This window comes from Bos mutus, chromosome 25 (assembly GCF_027580195.1).
Source record: "Bos mutus isolate GX-2022 chromosome 25, NWIPB_WYAK_1.1, whole genome shotgun sequence".
NCBI lineage: Eukaryota > Metazoa > Chordata > Mammalia > Artiodactyla > Bovidae > Bos > Bos mutus.
Genome location: NC_091641.1, coordinates 8,996,389 through 9,013,824, shown reverse-complemented (window position 1 = coordinate 9,013,824; position 17,436 = coordinate 8,996,389). Strand labels below are relative to the sequence as shown.

The window sequence follows — 17,436 nt, the reverse complement described above, 5'->3', positions numbered from 1 at the left end:
GGCGCCCAGGAAACCCCAGGATGGATGGATGAGTAAACGACCCCAGGACTCCTGGTCCCCAGGCCTGTCCTGAAGGTTGAACCAACTGAAAGGAAGGATTTCAAATACACCCACACCATCATGATTTCCCCCGGCCAGCCTCCTAAGTGGAGGCCAGGCTGTGTCTCCCATCGCCCTGCCCCGAACCTGGCCCCAGTGGTGCCCACTCCCGGGGCCCCCCCCGCGGACGCCTGGTCTCCCGAAAGCACAAGGGTGCTTTTGTCCCAGCTTCACAACACCCGCTTCACACGCTAACAAAGCCCGACATTCTCAGGGCATCCAGGCTGGCATTTCGATTTTATCCCAACAGATCTGCGGGGGCAGCAGGAGGCTCAAGGCTCTGGGCATCCAGAAGGGTCTGGACCCCAAGTTCTCAGCAGGGAGAAGCCAGAGGGTTCGCTGCATCCTTCGGCTCAGCCCGACATCACCAAGGAGAGACAAGGTGACCACAGACCTGAGCAGCAGTCTGGGGAGGCAGGCTGAGCACCACAGCACTGCTGTGCAAAACCCAAGAATACACACCCAACACGAGCAAGGGAGACGGTGGCAGAGCAGACTGACAGAGTCGTCTCAGCAACTCTCACACAGTTCATCAAGAGCTATAGAGCCCTTATGTCCTTCAGCTCCCAATCTTATTCCTGTGAATTTTCCTAAAGGAACAAAGGTGTCTCTCTCCTCCCCAAGAGGGCAGCATGGCGCAGTGCTAAAAGACAGCCATGCTTGGTCTCTTTCAGAAAGTTAAGGGCTAAAGATGGTTACTCAACCCCAGCCTCGCAGAGGCCATGTTCTCCCCTGCTTCTCTCCCCCAGATGGTGGGCATGGCAACCCTGCCTGGGACCCACACTAAATTGAAAAAAAAAAAAAGTGAAAGTGTTGCTAAGTTGTGTCTGAGTCTTTGCAACCCCAGGCGCTAGACAGAGCCTGATCACAAATACCACACTGGTGGTCCCAAGGGCCAGAAAAAGCCTCTAGCTTCACAATTTCAAGGTCAACTTCATTTGGTACCCCAACCACTGCAAAAGCCCCCTTCCTGTCACTTTCAAAACTCTCAGCCTCCTGTTCCCTGGGTTGGGGTCTCCCTGTGGGCACAGGGGAACTCATGGGAGGTGCTTGCTTAATTTAATTAAGTTAAGTCCTAGAAGTTTGGGGCAGGAGAGCACCTCTGAAGGCTAGATTTTAGTGAGATGGACAATCTGGCTTTTATTCTGCTCCAAGGACACTGCCCAGGGTGTGAGGAGCAGCAGCCACCACGGTTATCCGCAGGGCGGTGTAACAGTGGATGTAATTTTTGTCTCACACACCAACTTTAGAACCTACCCCATCCCGCAGTGTCTCGGCTGTCTCTCCAACTCACAGGAGAGAGAGGCCATGCCAGCAGGACAACCTCAGGCTCAGAATCACCCAGCAACCTGGGACAGCGTGAAGCCTAGAACTCAGATGTCTGGATTTCAGAACTGGGGCCCTTCCCCAAACCAAGCCTGACTCCACGGAGGGGAGACACTGGTAACAACACAGAGCAGTGATGGAGGCTCCGGCCTTGGGGACTCCCTGTGTCCCCGCCCCCATCCAAATCCTGGAGGCTAGGTGAAGCCTGGCCTGAGCCCTTGACCTACTGTTCTTTTCTCTTCTCCTTGCATGCACAGTGTCTACCCTACTCCAAAGCACAAAGCCTCTGCCTTGGGATGCCCTTCAGGTAACAGAGGCCTGGTATTATCAATCAATGGCAAGGGGCCGGCAGAGAGTTACCCCAACTGCACAAGGGGCTCTGAAGGTCATCACCCCTTTTCATCTCCCTCCAGGCCTCGAGCTGCACAGCCAGTTCCCAACAAACAGCTGGTTCTGAGTTCCGTCTCTTCCCATTACAGTGGGTGTTCGCAAGCCAATGAAAAATAACAGCAAGATGCTATCTAATCAACAGAACAATAACACAAGCCCCCTGGATGATAAATCCCCAAATTTCCCGTCTATTTCAGAACCTCAGAAGGTGACCTTGTCTTTGTACATGTAAACAGTCATGATGAAGTCACCCTGGGTTCAGGTGGGCCTGATGACTTCCTTTTACGGTCACGTGAAGAGACACAGGGACACACGGGGAGGAAGGTCACGTGACCATGGAAGCAGGGATGCCATGACAAGCCAAGGAACACCAGCGGCTGCCACCAATCCTACTAGAGTTGAGAGAGAGGCATGGAATTGACCCTGCCCATACCTTGATTTCAGACTTCTGACCTCCAGCACTGTGAGAGCATCGATATATGTTGTCTGGAGCCGCTGCTGAATTGTGAAAGTTCTTCCTTCTGCAGCCCCAGAAGGTGCTACAAATGCCTGTCACTTGCTCCTCCTGGTGGAGATGTCCTGTGGGTACGCTGGTGCGGAGTTTGGGGGAGGACCAAGGAAATCGTGGGCTTATAAAGAGCATTTAATGCCACAGACTGGATGCTCTCAGCCAAAGTGAAGCCTGAGACTGAGCCCCTGGACAGGCCAACAGTCAAGGTCAGAAAGGCGGTGAGAGGTTGTCATGGGACATCTCGCACAGTTGGGGGAGGGACGACAAGCAGAGAAATGGGGTCACATAGCTGGAGGGGTCCTAGGAGGAGCTCGAGGAGGTGTCTGGGGGCTTATTTTTGACTTTCAGGTGGATGGGGATGAGAGGGACTTGGGTCCATGTGCCTTCCGGTTGCCATGAATATGGTCACAACAGAAACGGAAGCAATGGGACTCCACTGCCCTTGGACTGAACTAGCTGTCCGTCACCGTCTGCCCCACCCCCTCCTCTCTCAGCCAGGGCTGATTGGATCTGGGGTGGGCACCCGATCCAGCGAGACAGCCCATTGGCTAGCCTCGCTAGCCAATCAGATTCTCTCAAGAGGACAGCTGGGAGGCAGTAAGTGCTGGAGCTTAGGCGGGGCCGGGCAGGTGGATGTCAGGGCAGAAGGGAGGAGACGTGTCAAGAGATCTGCAGACACACTGAGACAGACAGACTGACCAGGAATCATGAGAAGAGGGAGGCGAGTAAGAGGGGAAGAGACTCCGTTTCTGATGCTGCTCCTCCTTCCAGTTCTCTGAACTGTCTGCCTTTGGTGCTGTGAGATTTCCCTGCAGCCTTTTAGTAACCCGCCCGCCCACCCCCTACTCTTTGATGACTGAAGTTAGCAGTTACCAGATGTCTTTGCAATCACAGGTGCTTTTCCCGGGAGTGACCTCCACCCCCAAAACCCTTCGCAGCCACCCCACAGAAGAGCTTGCTAAATGTCAACCACATAACTGGCCCCTTGGCTAAGCGAGAAACTTATATTGGAACACCGGACGCCAGGCTGGGGTTCCGACACCAGGTTGTGCCCCAGTAGCCATCCTTTAAGCTCAGGCAGCAAAACCCGTCCCAACAGGGGCAGCCGTCAGTGACCCTAGATCACACATATCCCTCCCCAGCCAGGGTCATTCAGGGATAGGACAGCCATTTGTACAATTTTGCTGAACGCTGGAAGTCAGAGGGGTTTTGACACGGCTCTTTCACAAAATCAGAAACCGTAGTTTCCCATCAGAGCTCAGAAATGATCCAGTGCAGTGATTCCCAAAGTGTGGTTCCCAGGTCAGCATCACCTGGCAACTCATTAGAAATGCACACCCTTGGATCCCACCCAGACTTACTGTATGGGCACTTGGGTCCAGAGTTCTGGGTCTGAACACACCTACTGGGTGACGAATTCTTAAGCTGGGAAATCACTGACCTGGTTCAACCTCCTCATTTAACAGAGGAGCAAATGGAGGTCCAGGGAGAGGAAATGGCTGCCCAAGACCAGTTAGGGTCAGGACTGGAATGTGGAGAGGGACTGAGCTGACTGCCCTCTGCCTCATCTGATGGCTCCGGGAGTCCACATTTTCTGTCACCTCCCAGGGAGCAGGGAGCGTCATGGAAGAAAGGCATTCCTACCCACCCAACTGTGAGCAGCCTAGTGAGCCCTGTAGACTCCAGACGGTTTGGTGAGGAGGGCTGGTGTCTGTCTTGGGTGGCAGGGGTCCTTAGGTGCTTTATTAATTGATGTGAGTGTCTTCCATCCCTCAGCTCAGAAAGGGTGAGTGGGATTGAAGAGGGGGAGTGAAATTCCACTGGTGCCCAGACCCCTTGGCCAGGTGGTGTGACTTGAAGAGGTGCTATCACTGGCCATCCTTATGGGCTACACTAGGGAGTCAGGAGTCCTGGGTCCTGGTCCCAGTGGCTGCTGAGGTGCGCCACGACTGGGTGAGTCCCTTCTGCCTTTCTGAGCCTGTTTTCCCATCTATAAATTCTGTGACTCAAACACAAACTATTCCCAGCCAAAGTTTTAGCTGGAGTTCAAGATGAACGGAGGGCCCAGGGAACACCTTTAGGGATACTGCCAAGAAAGAAGGGACAGGGAGCCCAGCCACCATGCCCTCAGGCCAAGCTCTGTGGATTCCCTGGGTCCATCCCACCCAGCTGCTGACCAGGAAGCGTGGCCCCTCTGGGGCTCCTGGAGCTGAGCCACTCGACTTCTGATGCCCGAGTCTCTCGTGACGGGCCCCTCCCCATGCTCCCAGGGTATGACCTTTGACTCTTCCCCAGTTTGTCTACCTCACAGTCCCCATGGCCCCCTCCCACATGGCTCAGAGTTGCTGCCTGGACCTCATGATGATTTTCCCTTTGAGGGCTAAGCCTGGGGTGCAAGCCTAGAGGGAAATTTGGGGGCCTTTGACCATTACCTCCAGGTCTCCCTTGGTGATGGACTCCTCTTCCACTCGGAACTGCAGGTCCTCCACCTTCCTGCAGGGGGGGAGAGGGGGCTGAGCAGGCTTCACCCACAGGGGTCCGTCCGTGCTCCTGCTCAGTCGTGTCTGACTCTTTGCGACCCCCTGGACTATAGCCCACCAGGCTCCTCTGTCCATGGGATTCTCCAGGCAAGAATACTGGGGTGGGTTGTCATTTCCTCCTCCAGGGGATCTTCCTGACTCAGGCATTGAACCCGTGTTTCCTGCATTGCAGGTGGATTCTTTACCCGCTGAGCCATCAGGGAAGCCCATAAGTGACTCCTACCCAGGGGGGTGGCCTTTGCCAAGTCAGCAATGGCAGAGAGAGCCAAGGCCACCAGAAGCTGTGAGTCCACATTCAGAGTACCTAGAAGGTACTGTCCCAGAGCCTCATGGCTGGTGGGGGCGGAGCCTCATGGCTGGTGGGGGCGGAGCCTCCTGGAAACCCCCAGCCCTACCAACTTCCTGGTCCAAGCTCTACCCAGAGAACATGGACTTCTCTAAAAAAGAAGACATTGCTTAAGGAAAAGATCCCCGGTGTTCTCCTTACTTGCTGCAAGTAATAAATCCTTTATTCTCCTGCAAAATAGTTGTGTTTAATGCAGCATCTTGCCCCTCTAGGGTGGTTGTGGGAATAAATGATAGAATAAATGATAGAATGGACAGAATAAATGATAGAATGGATAGTAAATGAAGCAGAATCAGCTCTGTTTTCATCATAGCAGGGAGCAGATAGGCTGCATGAAACAGTCTATGGGGAAAGACAGAGGGTGGGCTTCTTCCCCTGCTGACCCCATCCTCACTCACTCCCTCCGCTCAGAATCAGGGCCCAGGGTTCCAGCCCCCACCACTTGGGCTGCTCCCTGATGTGGAGGGCCCCCAGTGCCCTGCTGCAGGTGTGGGGCCCACCCTCAAGTACACTCACCCACCCACTCACCCCCAAGAGAGCACTGGGGAGAGACACAGGCACGTTACAGGTCACAAAGCGGCTGCTCCTGGGGCCTCCTGACGGCTCTCAGCACACAGAGGATGAAACTGAGGCCCAGAAAGGGCCAGTGACCTGCCCAAGGTCACACAGCAAGCGCCGGGCAATGCTGGCCCTTGTACCCAGGACTTCCTGAATGCAACTCCCACGATGTCTCAGGGATCTGTTTTTGTTTGTTGGCATCAGGCGCGTTGCCATGGGAACCAGTTGTGTGGGCCCTGCCGTTGGTCTCAGGCAGATATAAATAAGCCCTCCTCTCCCGCAGTCAGACAGTAACAACAGCCCCTAGAGCACATGCCTGGGCTGAAAGCCCAAGAGCAGACCCAAGTTGGGGGAGGTGGGGGGCTGGGGCTGGGGGCTGCCTACTGCACAGGGGGAGCAGAAGCAGCTGCAGAAATCTGTATGTCAGCAGCTCGGAGACAAAGAGAGGCTCCTGGGCCAAAGGAAACCCTGGCCCTTGTGGGCTCTGAACCCCGCCAGGTGCTCCAGGACCAAGTCAGCCCAGAGACCCCACACGGAGGGAACACAAACCCCACTCACCACCCTGGCAGGTCACAAAGAGCCAGCGGCACCACTAACAAGACTAGTGACCTCAGCGAGTCCCTTCCCTGCTCTGAGCCTCAGTTTTCTCATCTGTGAGCTGGGGGCAATACCTCCCTGGGTTAATAGTAAGACAGAGAGACGGTGCAGGTGAAGCGCCCAGCCCGGGGGCTGACCCCCAGGGGCAAGGTGTTTCCAGTGGCCTTTTCCTGCTGCTTCTGAGCCTCAGTTTCCTGACACGTGAAATGGAAATGAAGCTTCAGGACACAGGCTGCACGCTCCACTGGGAGGACCTGCCTAGAGCAGAGGCGGGTAGTCCCTGTGCTGAACTGGGTCACAGCGTGGGCACGTGGGGTACACGTCTTCCTAGTGAGAGGTCCCCCCCAACTGCCCTCCCTGGGCATCCTCATGATGCTGCACAAGCCAGGCAGGGCAGGAACAGTGAACCCCACGTCAGGAAGGAAAGCAGTGACAGACATGGTGTCTCCCAGTTGCTCAGCGCTGTTGTCGGGCGCGTCACTGGGGTTATCTTGCAAGTCCTCCCAACAGCCTGCAGAGGTGGGGGTCATCACCCCACTTTGCAGATGGGAGGACTGAGGCTTGCAGGGCTCCTGTCACCAGCCCAGGGGACACAGCCAGTACACGGTGGGGAGGCGGGGTTTGGGCCTGCTGGTCCCGAGCCATCCTCAGCGAGGCTCTGGGAGTGTCCCCCCGGGACGGGGCCCGGGGCGGCACGCACCTCCTCTCCTCCTCCAGCTGGTTGGACAGGTCCACCTTCTCTTTCCTCACGCTTTCCACCAGGAGCCGGGCCCGCTGCAGCTTTTCTTCTGCTTCTGCAACATACTGGGCCCCGAGCGGAGGGCCCGGACAGGGTCGGCCTCTTCCCGGAGGACTGGGAGTCGGGGTGGGGAGGGATGGGGAGCGGCAGGGGAGATGCGAGGAGGCAGGCCTGGGATCCCAGCCATCCTTACTCCCCCTCCAGCCCATTCAGGCAGGAACTGTGGGTCTAGATGTGAGGGAAGAGGGCCAGCCTCACCCAGCAGGAATCTCAGGTCCACCTGCCCCCTCCCTCCGCCCTTGAGGGCCTATAAGACCTTCTGTCTTGTGAATGCCCCTGTCACAGCACATACGTGAGCTTGGCCTTAATAATTCCAGAGCCCAAGGGAAGAGGGAGCCGGGCTCCAAATGGGGACAGGGGCCCAGGAGGGAGCTCCCAGGTAGGGGACAAGCGCCAGGGAAGAAGAGACACGTGACGGCGGCAGAATCGAGGTGATGGGTGACACCTTCCTTCCCTGAAACCCAGCCCAGGAATCTGCTCAGAAACGTGATCTGAAATGTGGACATCTGTACCTCCAAAAAATTTAGTATTAGAAATTATTTAGAAAAAGTGAGGAACTGGAAAACCACGTGAACACCAGCAGGGAACAGGCCACGTGGGTAAGGACACAGCCTGTGATAGATGGCAATGCAGCCATTCAAACAGGGAAGACTTTTCCATGACCTAGAAATCATGCTCGGGCTGTGTGTGTCAGTCGCTTCAGTCGGGTCCGACTCTTTGCGACTCCACGGACTGTAGCCCGCCAGGCTCCTCTGGCCTTGGGATTCTCCAGGCAAGAATACTGGAGTGGGTTGCCATGCCCTTCTCCAGGGGATCTTGCTGAGCCTGGGATCGATCCCCGGTCTCCCACATTGCAGGCGGATTCTTTACCGTCTGAGCCACCAGGGAAGCCCTGCTCACACTATGGGAAGTAAGGAAAAGCAGGATACGAAGTCTGTACCCAGGTTCTGGAGGAATGTGGGCCTGCCACTGGAAGGAAAATCACCAGGAGGACAGGGGAGGTTGGTAAACCGCATCTCAGTGTCTTTTGCACACCCCGAGTTCTCTCTAATCATGAGGGATGGACAAGGCTGGCCCGAGGAGGCCGCTGGTACCCCGCTGGGGACCCCACCGCCCCAGCCCACCCACCCACCTGCTCGTGCTGCGCCTTGAGCAGGGCGATCTCCTTCTCCACCTCGCAGATGTGGCTCGTGGCCTTGGCCACCTCAGCCCGCTCCAGGTCCCGTTCAGCCAGCAGCTGCTCTATGTGCTGCTGCTTCTCCTTCAGCGCCTCCTGCAAGGCCGTGGTGCCCGAGATCTTGCGGGCGTAGCGCGAGGAGGTCTCAGTGAGCTGCAGAGAGGCGCCGGAGCAGGCGGGACTCAGGGGTGTGGAGCTCCATCCAGACAACCCCCAGTTACCCCACAGGTTGCGGGGGCATGGGGCCCAAGTGCCTGGACTCTAGGGTCCAGCTCCTCCCCTTCCTAGGGCCCTAGACACTCTGCCTACTTATGTGGAAGGAATCGTGACGTTTGAGATCCAGGGAACTCCCCGCTCCCAGGCAAGTTACAGCCCCTGGGGGTCCTCCCCACCTCATGGCGGGGTTCCTCACCTAGGCCACCTTCTCCTGGATTAGGAGGAAGCCTGTGTAGACAGAGCTCTGCACGGCAACCTCACCTTCTCTCCTCACCCCAGGTGAGCTATCGGCCTTCCTAAACTGCTTGCCCTCCACCCGTATTACCTGCTCTGCATTTGTATGACCTTCTTTAATTCCTAAGAAAGGGTTTTAGACTAGTGACACCTCAGTAATAGAAAAATAACAATAAATGTAAATGGGTCAATTTCTCTGTTACAAAAGTGTACACTTTCTTTTTAAAAATTATTTCTTTGTTGGTGGTGCTGGTTGTGGTACCTGGACACTTGGTTGCTGCACATGGGCTTTCTCTAGTTGTGGTGAGTCGGGGGCTACTCTCTAGCTGTGGCCTGTGGGCTCAGTGGTTATGGCTCACGGATTTAATTGCCCTGTGACCTGTGGGATCTTAGTTCCCAGACCAAGGATTGAACCCACGTCCCCTGCATTGGCAGGCAGGTTCTTAACCACTGGTCCACCAGGGAAATCCTTACACTTTCATCTTTGTTCAAAAACTCCAAACTTCTACCTTAGCACCTGAAATGTATATTTCAGTTTAAGAGCCTAAGTTACCAAGTTTCCATGTTGTTTTGTAGAAACTTCTATTAAATATTTAAAGAAAAAAAAAAAAACCTCAAAACTGACAGATGCCTGGAGCCAGAGGAAGTCAGAGGACACCTGAATCTCTACGGCCCCACCCTCCACATCCCCATATACACACCAGGGTAGCCCTCCCCAGTCCGCCATCCTCACCAGGCCACTGCGGCTGGGCCGGCCACCCACGGAGGAGGCCACGGAGCTGACAGAGCTGATGGAGGAGCTGCTGGGACTGTGGGTCAGCGCCGACACACCCATGGCCATACGCTTGGTCTTCTTGGCCTTGGCTGGGCTGGTGGACGGGAAGCCGATGCGGATCACCTTGTGGATGGGTGCAAAGAGACCAAACTTGGGTGGGCACTGGAAGTACCTGGAGGGGCAGGAGAGACCACACTGCCATTACTTCCCCACAGCCTGGAGCCTGGCCTGCCTTCCCCACCTTTTCAGAGCCCAGCAAAGACAGAGAGGTTCCTCCTTGGGGACCCATCACCCGTACCCTAAGATCAATAGACAGGACTCCCAGAAAAGGAACAGAGGTGAGCAGGGTATGCTATTCTGCACAGCCATTGGACATATTTCTGGGGAATGGGGGAATAACAATCAATGAACCCCTGCTCTATGTCAGTCCCTTTTCATAAATGCTCATTTCAATCCCCCAACCACTCTATTGTAATCCAGTTTTCACAAATGAGACGTGGGCTCAAAGAGGTTAAGGAACTTGCCAGAGTCACACAGCTGGTTAAATGGCAAAGTTGAGAGTGGATCCAGTGGACGCCAAAGTCCTCAATGTTTTGGCTCCACTCACACACCAGAGGCCCCCAGCCACATCTGCAGCCTTATTTTCACGGCTGCCCCTGGACCACCCCCAGAGCCAAGGCTCTCTGCCCATGGAGCTCCCTGCATGGAGAAGCAGAAATGGGAAGGAAGCACCTTAGGGGTCAGGTAGGGGATGCTGACCAACCTTCCTCTGAATTCTGAATGCAAGAGTAAGTTGAGAGAAACATTCGCCTTGAAAACAGGAAGGCAAATGTTGTCATGGAAACTGGAGCATCTTCTCTCAAAACCTCTCTGGCAGCTGATTCCACACGGGACCAGGAACTAGTCCTGCACAGTTTCCGGCTCACCATGAAACTGCCACACCATCCCGCCACTTCCTGCATTCAGGTCTTTGTTCAGGCTGACCCCCAGCCTAGCAGACCTTCCTTCTCAGAGCTGTCCCAGCCTCACTTGGAGCACAGAATCCAGCCCAGGGATAAAAACAGGCTCGCGGGCCACCTCCCCTTAGCCCCACACCCGTGACACTGCTCACTCATCACATCACCCTTCCCATCCCCAATGGGCCCAGGAACAGCCTTAGACCCTGTCGATCGAGAATTCCTGACAGTCAATTCCCTTTCATGAGAGATGCTGAGAAACCTGGGACCTAGCTGTGAGCCTAACCTTGACTGTAGAGCACCAAGCACTGATTATTTCCTGCGTCCCCCAGGGCACCTCCCAGAAGGCAGGGACCACTGCCTCTCCTTTTCTGGTACTCCCACTGCACTTAGCCAAGGTGGCATGGGGAAAGGGACACAGGGACAGATGACTCTCCTAGCACTTGCTCGTGACTCTGCGTGATCTTGAGAAATGACCTCTCTGGCCTTGGTTATCTCATCTGTGAAATGGGAGTGACAGTCCCACCACCTGTTTCCATGAGCTGCTATGGCAGCACCTATACATGGTATCAGGCACAGACACCAGATGCTCAACACTGGCATCCTTAGATGCCCCAACCCGTCCCCTGCACCCATCCCAGAAGAGGACGCCCCTCTTCTCCTGCCCAGGGGAAGCCCACCATACCTGGTGCCCGCCACCGCCCCATCGTTCTTCCCAAGGGGCTCGTCCAGTTCCACGCCACACCACTCGCCCTTGGCAAAGTCTGTCTCCCCCACATACCGCACCACGCCAGTCTTCGTCCCACCAACCTGTTGGCACACAGAGAGACTCGGGTCCAGAGGATGCAGTGGGAAGAGCAGAGATGGCACAGGTACCCAGGCGCCCAGGCTCATCCCACCCCTTCCTTCCAGTATGCAAGGTTTAGGAGAGATGGAGGGAGCTCAAGGACAGCAGGGAGGGATACGGGTATAACCAGCGCTTCCCCAGGCTGTCCTGGGCGAGAGCTCTGGAGTCAGAAAGACAGACTTGTATTCAAACGCTGCCACTTACAAGCTGTGTGAGCTTGGGCCAGTTACCTAACCTCTCTGAGCTTTAGCCCTGCTTCATCTGTCAAAAGGGCTCTGGTGAGGATTAAGTACTGTTTGTGCAGTGTCTGGTACATACAAGAGCTCAATAAATGTTATCCTTAAAAAATGGCTTGAATGGGGGTTGCCAGGAGCTGGGTGGAAGGGGAAATGGGGTTATTGTTTAATGGGAATGAGTTTCAGTTTCACAAGATAAAAGAGATCTGTTGTACTACAACAACATGAATCTATTAACGTCACTGAATTGTACTCAAAAATGGTTAAGAAGGTAAATGTTATGTGTATTTTATTTTTTTTATTTTTAAATTAATTTTTACTGGAGTACAGCTGCTTTTCAATGTGGTGTTAATTTCTGCTGTACAGCAAAGTGAGTCAGCTATACACATACATATATCTCCTCTGTTTTGGATTTCCTCCCCATTTAGGTCAGCACAGAGCACTGAGTAGAGTTCCCTGTGCTGCACAGTAGGGTCTCAGTTTTCGATTTCATACATAGCAATGTATAGTGTATATGTCAACCCCGATCTCCCAGTTCATCCCACCTGCCTGTTATGTGTATTTTACCACAGTTAAAAAAACTCATAGACCAGGCCAGTAATCCGGAATATTACCGTAAAAAATGGTTTAAAAAACTTTTAGTTAAGTTTACATATATACATAACGGGGCTTCCCTGGTGGCTCAGAGGGTAAAGACTCTGCCTGCAATGTGAGAGACCTGGGTTCGATCCCTGGGTGGGGAAGATCCCCCGGAGAAGGAAATAGCAACCTACCCCAGTATTCTTGGCTGGGAAATCCCATGGACAGAGGAGCCTGGTGAGCTACAGTTCATGGGGTCACAAAGAGTTGGACACGATTGAGCGACTAACACACACGTATACATAAAGAGTCAAATACTTTCAAAGCCTTAAAAAGCTCCAGGAATTTCTCCACCTCTCTCTCCCCAGAAACACTTTAACTCTTTATGATGAAGTTTTTGGTGTTGACTGCATATTTCTAGTTGACATGCTTATGTTGCTACTTGTCAATTTTTCAGTTTGGGGTGATATCCATTGACTTCCCATCAAGGAAGGGGAGGCTGAACCCACCCCTACTGGCTCTCCACTCTTCCCACACATCAACGGCTTCATTTGATCAGACTCCAGGCTGACGGTGCTGGGACTTAGGTAAACACTAGTCACAGACACGGATGGGTGGATACAGAAACTTTTCCTTCCCATGACCAATTTTCCTACAGATAACAACTGTCTTCTATGATTGTTTGTTAGGTTTTCACACTAGGTTAACCCCAAACTCTCTCAGCCCTCTAAAATCTCCTGCCAAGATGTGTAGAGCCATTGAAAACCCTATCAGATTCTTTCTGGAGGAGACTCTCCTGCAGCTGGGAGTCCCTCTGCTGCGTGGCCACCACTCCAGGGCCAGCTGGCACCATCGCCCTGAGGAGTCCCTCTTCTTCCCTCCTGGGCTGGATTTCCCATTTCTTGGATGCAATATCTTCTGTTTTCTTGGTTTATTCACTTATTTTGGTAGAGCCTTCCACTGCTTTCTAAGAAGAGGTGCAAGAGGAAATAAAATATTTGAGCCTTTGCCTATCTGAAAAAAAAATTTGCAGGATCTTAGTTCCTTGACCAGGGGTTGAAACCAGGCCAAGCCAGTGAAAGCACCAAATCTTAACCATTAGGCCGCCAGAGAAGTCCTGAGTTGCGAAGTTTAGAATTCACATCTTCAATGTGTCTGGTGCATAGCTGGTCCTTAAGAAATGGTGGGAATGAAGTGAGTTCTAATCATGGAGCTGGTTCCTTTGAGGGTACACACCTGAGGCATACTTAGGGGTGTCAGAGAAGGTAACCTTTAGAAAGTCTTATTTTGGTTCACATAAATATGGTAGGGGCTTCCCTGGTGGCTCAGATGGCAAAGAATCTGCCTGCAACGCAGGAAGTCCCAGGTTTGATCCTTGGGTCAGGAAGATCCCCTGGAGAAGGGAACGGCTACCCACTCCAGCATTCTTGCCTGGAGAATTTCACGGACAGAGCCTGGTGAGCTACAGTCTATGGAGCCGCATAACACCCAGACATAACTGGGCGACTAACACAAACGTGGTAGATAAGCACACACATTTATTTTCAGCCTTTCTTCAATTTGCACTAGAAAGACAGTGAAGCGACTTTTTTTTAAAGGTATTAAGTTCTCAAAGGCAAAGAGAACAGGAGAAAAGATGGTAAGACACAGAGCTGGAAAACCCAGGGCAACCAGGTCCACAGGCAGCTGCAGGGAAAGCAGAAAAGCAATCAATGTTTCTCTCAGAAGCCACCTGAGGCAGATCCTTTTATAATTATGGGATGATCTTTATATGTATATATATATATATATATTTTTTTTTTTTTTTGGACCACGTCATGCGGCTTGCAGGATCTTAGTTCTCCAAACAGGGATCAAACCGGGGCCCTCGGCAGTGAAAGAGTGACGTCCCAATCACTGGATTGCCTGGGAATTCCCAAAAAATATATGACACGTACCCCCCATTACAGTATCTTACAGAATAGTTTCGCTGCCCTAAAAATTCTCTGTGTTCCCCAAAGACCTCGAATAGCCAAAGCAATCTTGAGAAAGAAAAACGAAGCTGGAGGAAATCAGGTTCCCTGACTTCAGACTATGACAAAGTTATACTAATCTAGACAATACGGTAGTGGCACAAAACAGAAATATAGATCCATAGAACATGATAGAAAGCCCAGAGATAAACCCACGCATCTGTGGTCATCTAATCTACGATAAAGGAAGCAAGAATGTACAATGGAGAGAGGGCAGTCTTCAATAAGTGGTGCTGGGAAAACTGAACAGCTACATGTAAAAGAACGAAATTAGAACACTCCCTAACACCATACACAAAGATAAACTCAAACTGGATTACTAATGTAAGGTTGGACACTATAAAATTCTTAAAGGAAAACACAGGCAGAACACTTTTTGACATAAATCACAGCAAGATCTTTTTTGATCCACCTTCTAGAACAACAGAAAAATAAATAAATAAATAAACAAATGGGATCTAATTAAACTTACAAGCTTTTGCACAGCAAAGGAAACCATAAACAAAATGAAAAGACAATCCACAGAATGTAAATTGTACAACTATTATAGAGAACCCTATGGAGGCTCCTTAAAAAACTAGCTACAGGCCCAGAAAGGTTAAGACACTTGCCCAGGGTCACACAGCAACAGTCTCCAGGGCCCCCACTTCCCTTGTCTTGCTCGTCCCTCTGTGGTTCTGACCAGGTGTGGGTGCCCCAGCATGAATCCCACCCGAGCCCCGAGGGTCCCGGTCCCTGCCCAGGGCGGGGACTCCAGCTCGCCCACGTGGGGTGGGGTGGGGGTGGGGGCAGGGACTCACCAGCACGCGGTCTCCGAGGCGCAGGTCCTTGTCGCCGCGTTTCACAGAGCCACTGTCCGAGAGGTTGGAGCCCGACTCGTTGCCGGTCTTGACCGAGCTGTTGAGGACGCTCTCCCGCAGGGGGATGACGCGGCTGGTGAGCGGCGGCGTGGCGGTGCCCGAGTGCAGCGACAAGTTCTGGGCGGTCAGCGACTCGACCGAGTGGGCGTCGCTGCCCGAGCCCTCGGCCGCGGGCTGCCGCGTGAGCTTGGAGGGCCGCGTGAAGATGCCCTGCAGGGCCGGGCACTCGAAGTAGCGCACGCCGCCCACCGCGCCGTCGTTCTTGCCCACCGGCTCGTCCAGCACCACGCCCGCCCACTGGCCCGGCGCGAACTGCGTCTCCCCCAGGTATTGCACCACGCCCGGCTTCACGCCGTTCACCCACACGCGCTCGCCCACCACGAAGTCCCCGGCGAACTCGTCGCCCACCTCGGCCGCCTTGGCGCCGGGCTTCTCGGGGGCAGCGGGGGCCGCAGCCGGGGGGCCCGAAGCCTGCTTGTGCAGGGGGGAGCCTGTGGAGACAGGACAGAAGTGGTGGTTAGGGCTCGGGTCCAGGGAGGGGGTGGGGGGCTGGACCCTCGGCGGCCCCCCAGAGCGCGGTCTGGGAGGGGGCTGGTGCCAGCTGACGGATGGGTAAACTGAGGCAGGTGAGGCTGGGAGTGGGGCTTGAGGCGGGTCTCATGGCTCCTGGGCCGTGTGGGTATCCCCTCCTCTGCCAACCCCTCTGGAAGATTCTAGGGATGGAAAGCTCAGGACAGTGCCTCCTCAGAAGGCTTTCCACCCCAAATAAATAAGTAAATAAATAGAGTTATAGGGAGTTCCCTGGTGTCCTAGTGGTTAGGATTATGGCCTTTCACTGACAGGGCCCAGGTTCAGTCCCTGGTGGGGAAACAGATCCTACAAGCCCCACGGTGTGGTCCCCCAGCCAAAAAAAAGTTACAGAGGACTTCTCTGGTGGCCCAGTGATTAAGACTTCGCCTTCCAATGCAGGAGGTGCAGGTTCTATCTCTGGTCAGAGAGCTAAGGTCTCACTTAGCTAAGTCACTTCAGCTGTTTCCAACTCTTTGTGACCCCATGGACTGTAGCCCGCCAGGCTCCTCTGTCCACGGGCTTCTCCACGCAAGAATATGGAGTGGGTTGTCCGTGCCCTCCTCCAGGGGATCTACCCAACCCAGGGATCAAACCTGCATCTCACATCTCCTGCACTGGCAGGCAGGTTTTTCACCACTAGGGCCACTTGGGAAGTCCTAAGATCCCCCACACTCTGTGCTCAAAAAACCAAAACATGAAATACAAGAGCAGCAATATTGCAAAAAATTCAATAAAGACTTTAAAATGGTTCACATAAAAAATATTTCAAAATTTTAAAATTTTAGAAAATTAAAAAAAAAAAAAAAAGACTTTCCACTGCTCGGGGTCACTCAAAACTGAGGGCAGAATGAACCCATGATGGACGGTTACAGGCTGCTACTTCCTCACCCTGGTGGGCTCAGGCCCTCAGCTGTTAATCTGAGACCACCCATGGCCCCATGTAGGACTCAGATCTTGTCGGGGGGATCTCTATGCTCCCCACTTTCCTCCCCAGACAGTTCTGGGCTCCCAACTGTTCCTGGACAGCTAGCCACAGACATCTCAGGACAAGGAAGGAGCCAGTAAACCCTCTTACTCCACTCCTGTTATCTTCTCCTCCCCCCCCACCCCCAAGCTGCAGCCCAAGCCTCAGGGTGCACAGACCAGGAAAAGAGGGGTTGAGGAGTATGGGAGGTGGAAGCAAGCACTTAACCTCATTCCTGGTCTGAACTTCAGGCTCTGTGGCCTAAACTGGGTGCCCTGATTTTGCCCTTCTTTAGAGAAAGAATGACCCTGAGGCTCAGGCATGGGCCTTGCCCAAGGCCACATAGCAGAAATGGGGATAAAAACCCTCGCTGGGGGGCCTGACTCCCAGGCCTGGGCTCAGATGTGCTATAAACTCAGAAAAAGAACAGAAGGGGGCCAACCTGCTTGTATTCGTATGCGTGCGTGCCAAGTCTCTTCAGTCGTGTCCGACTCTTTGTGACCCTATGGACTGTAGCCTACCAGGCTCCTCTGACCATGGGATTCTCCAGGCAAGAATACTGGAGTGGGTTGCCATACCCTCCTCCCGGGGATCTTCCCGACCCAGGGATGGAACCTGCATCTCATGTCTCCTGCCTTGGCAGGCTTGGTCACTCACAAAAGGACAGAGCAGAGCTCAAACCCACCATGCTTTGTGCATGTCTGGCTCCTGGGTTGCATGCAGGGCCCCATGTGCAAGTGTTTGGAAAGCCTGCCCAGTTAAACCTCAAGGTTCAGAGGCTGTTCCTCCTTCCTGCCAGACAAAGTATCAGGCAGGGAAAGACTCATCCTTTTTCTCTTCTACT

The 17,436-nt window shown here is 53.6% G+C and overlaps 1 protein-coding gene across 2 annotated transcripts in view; it reads right to left on the bottom strand.

Annotated features, from left to right (window-relative positions):
• Positions 1 to 17,436, bottom strand: part of CLIP2 (CAP-Gly domain containing linker protein 2) — a 75,704-nt gene that overhangs the window by 20,394 nt on the left and 37,874 nt on the right. For both annotated transcript variants that reach the window (XM_070363102.1, XM_070363103.1), the window contains exons 3-8: positions 14,999 to 15,549; positions 11,210 to 11,334; positions 9,527 to 9,740; positions 8,299 to 8,496; positions 7,068 to 7,171; positions 4,759 to 4,819 (exon numbers count right to left, since the gene is read on the bottom strand). In XM_070363102.1, coding sequence (XP_070219203.1) covers positions 4,759 to 4,819; positions 7,068 to 7,171; positions 8,299 to 8,496; positions 9,527 to 9,740; positions 11,210 to 11,334; positions 14,999 to 15,549 — 1,253 coding nt within the window. The remainder of the gene's footprint in view (positions 1 to 4,758; positions 4,820 to 7,067; positions 7,172 to 8,298; positions 8,497 to 9,526; positions 9,741 to 11,209; positions 11,335 to 14,998; positions 15,550 to 17,436) is intronic.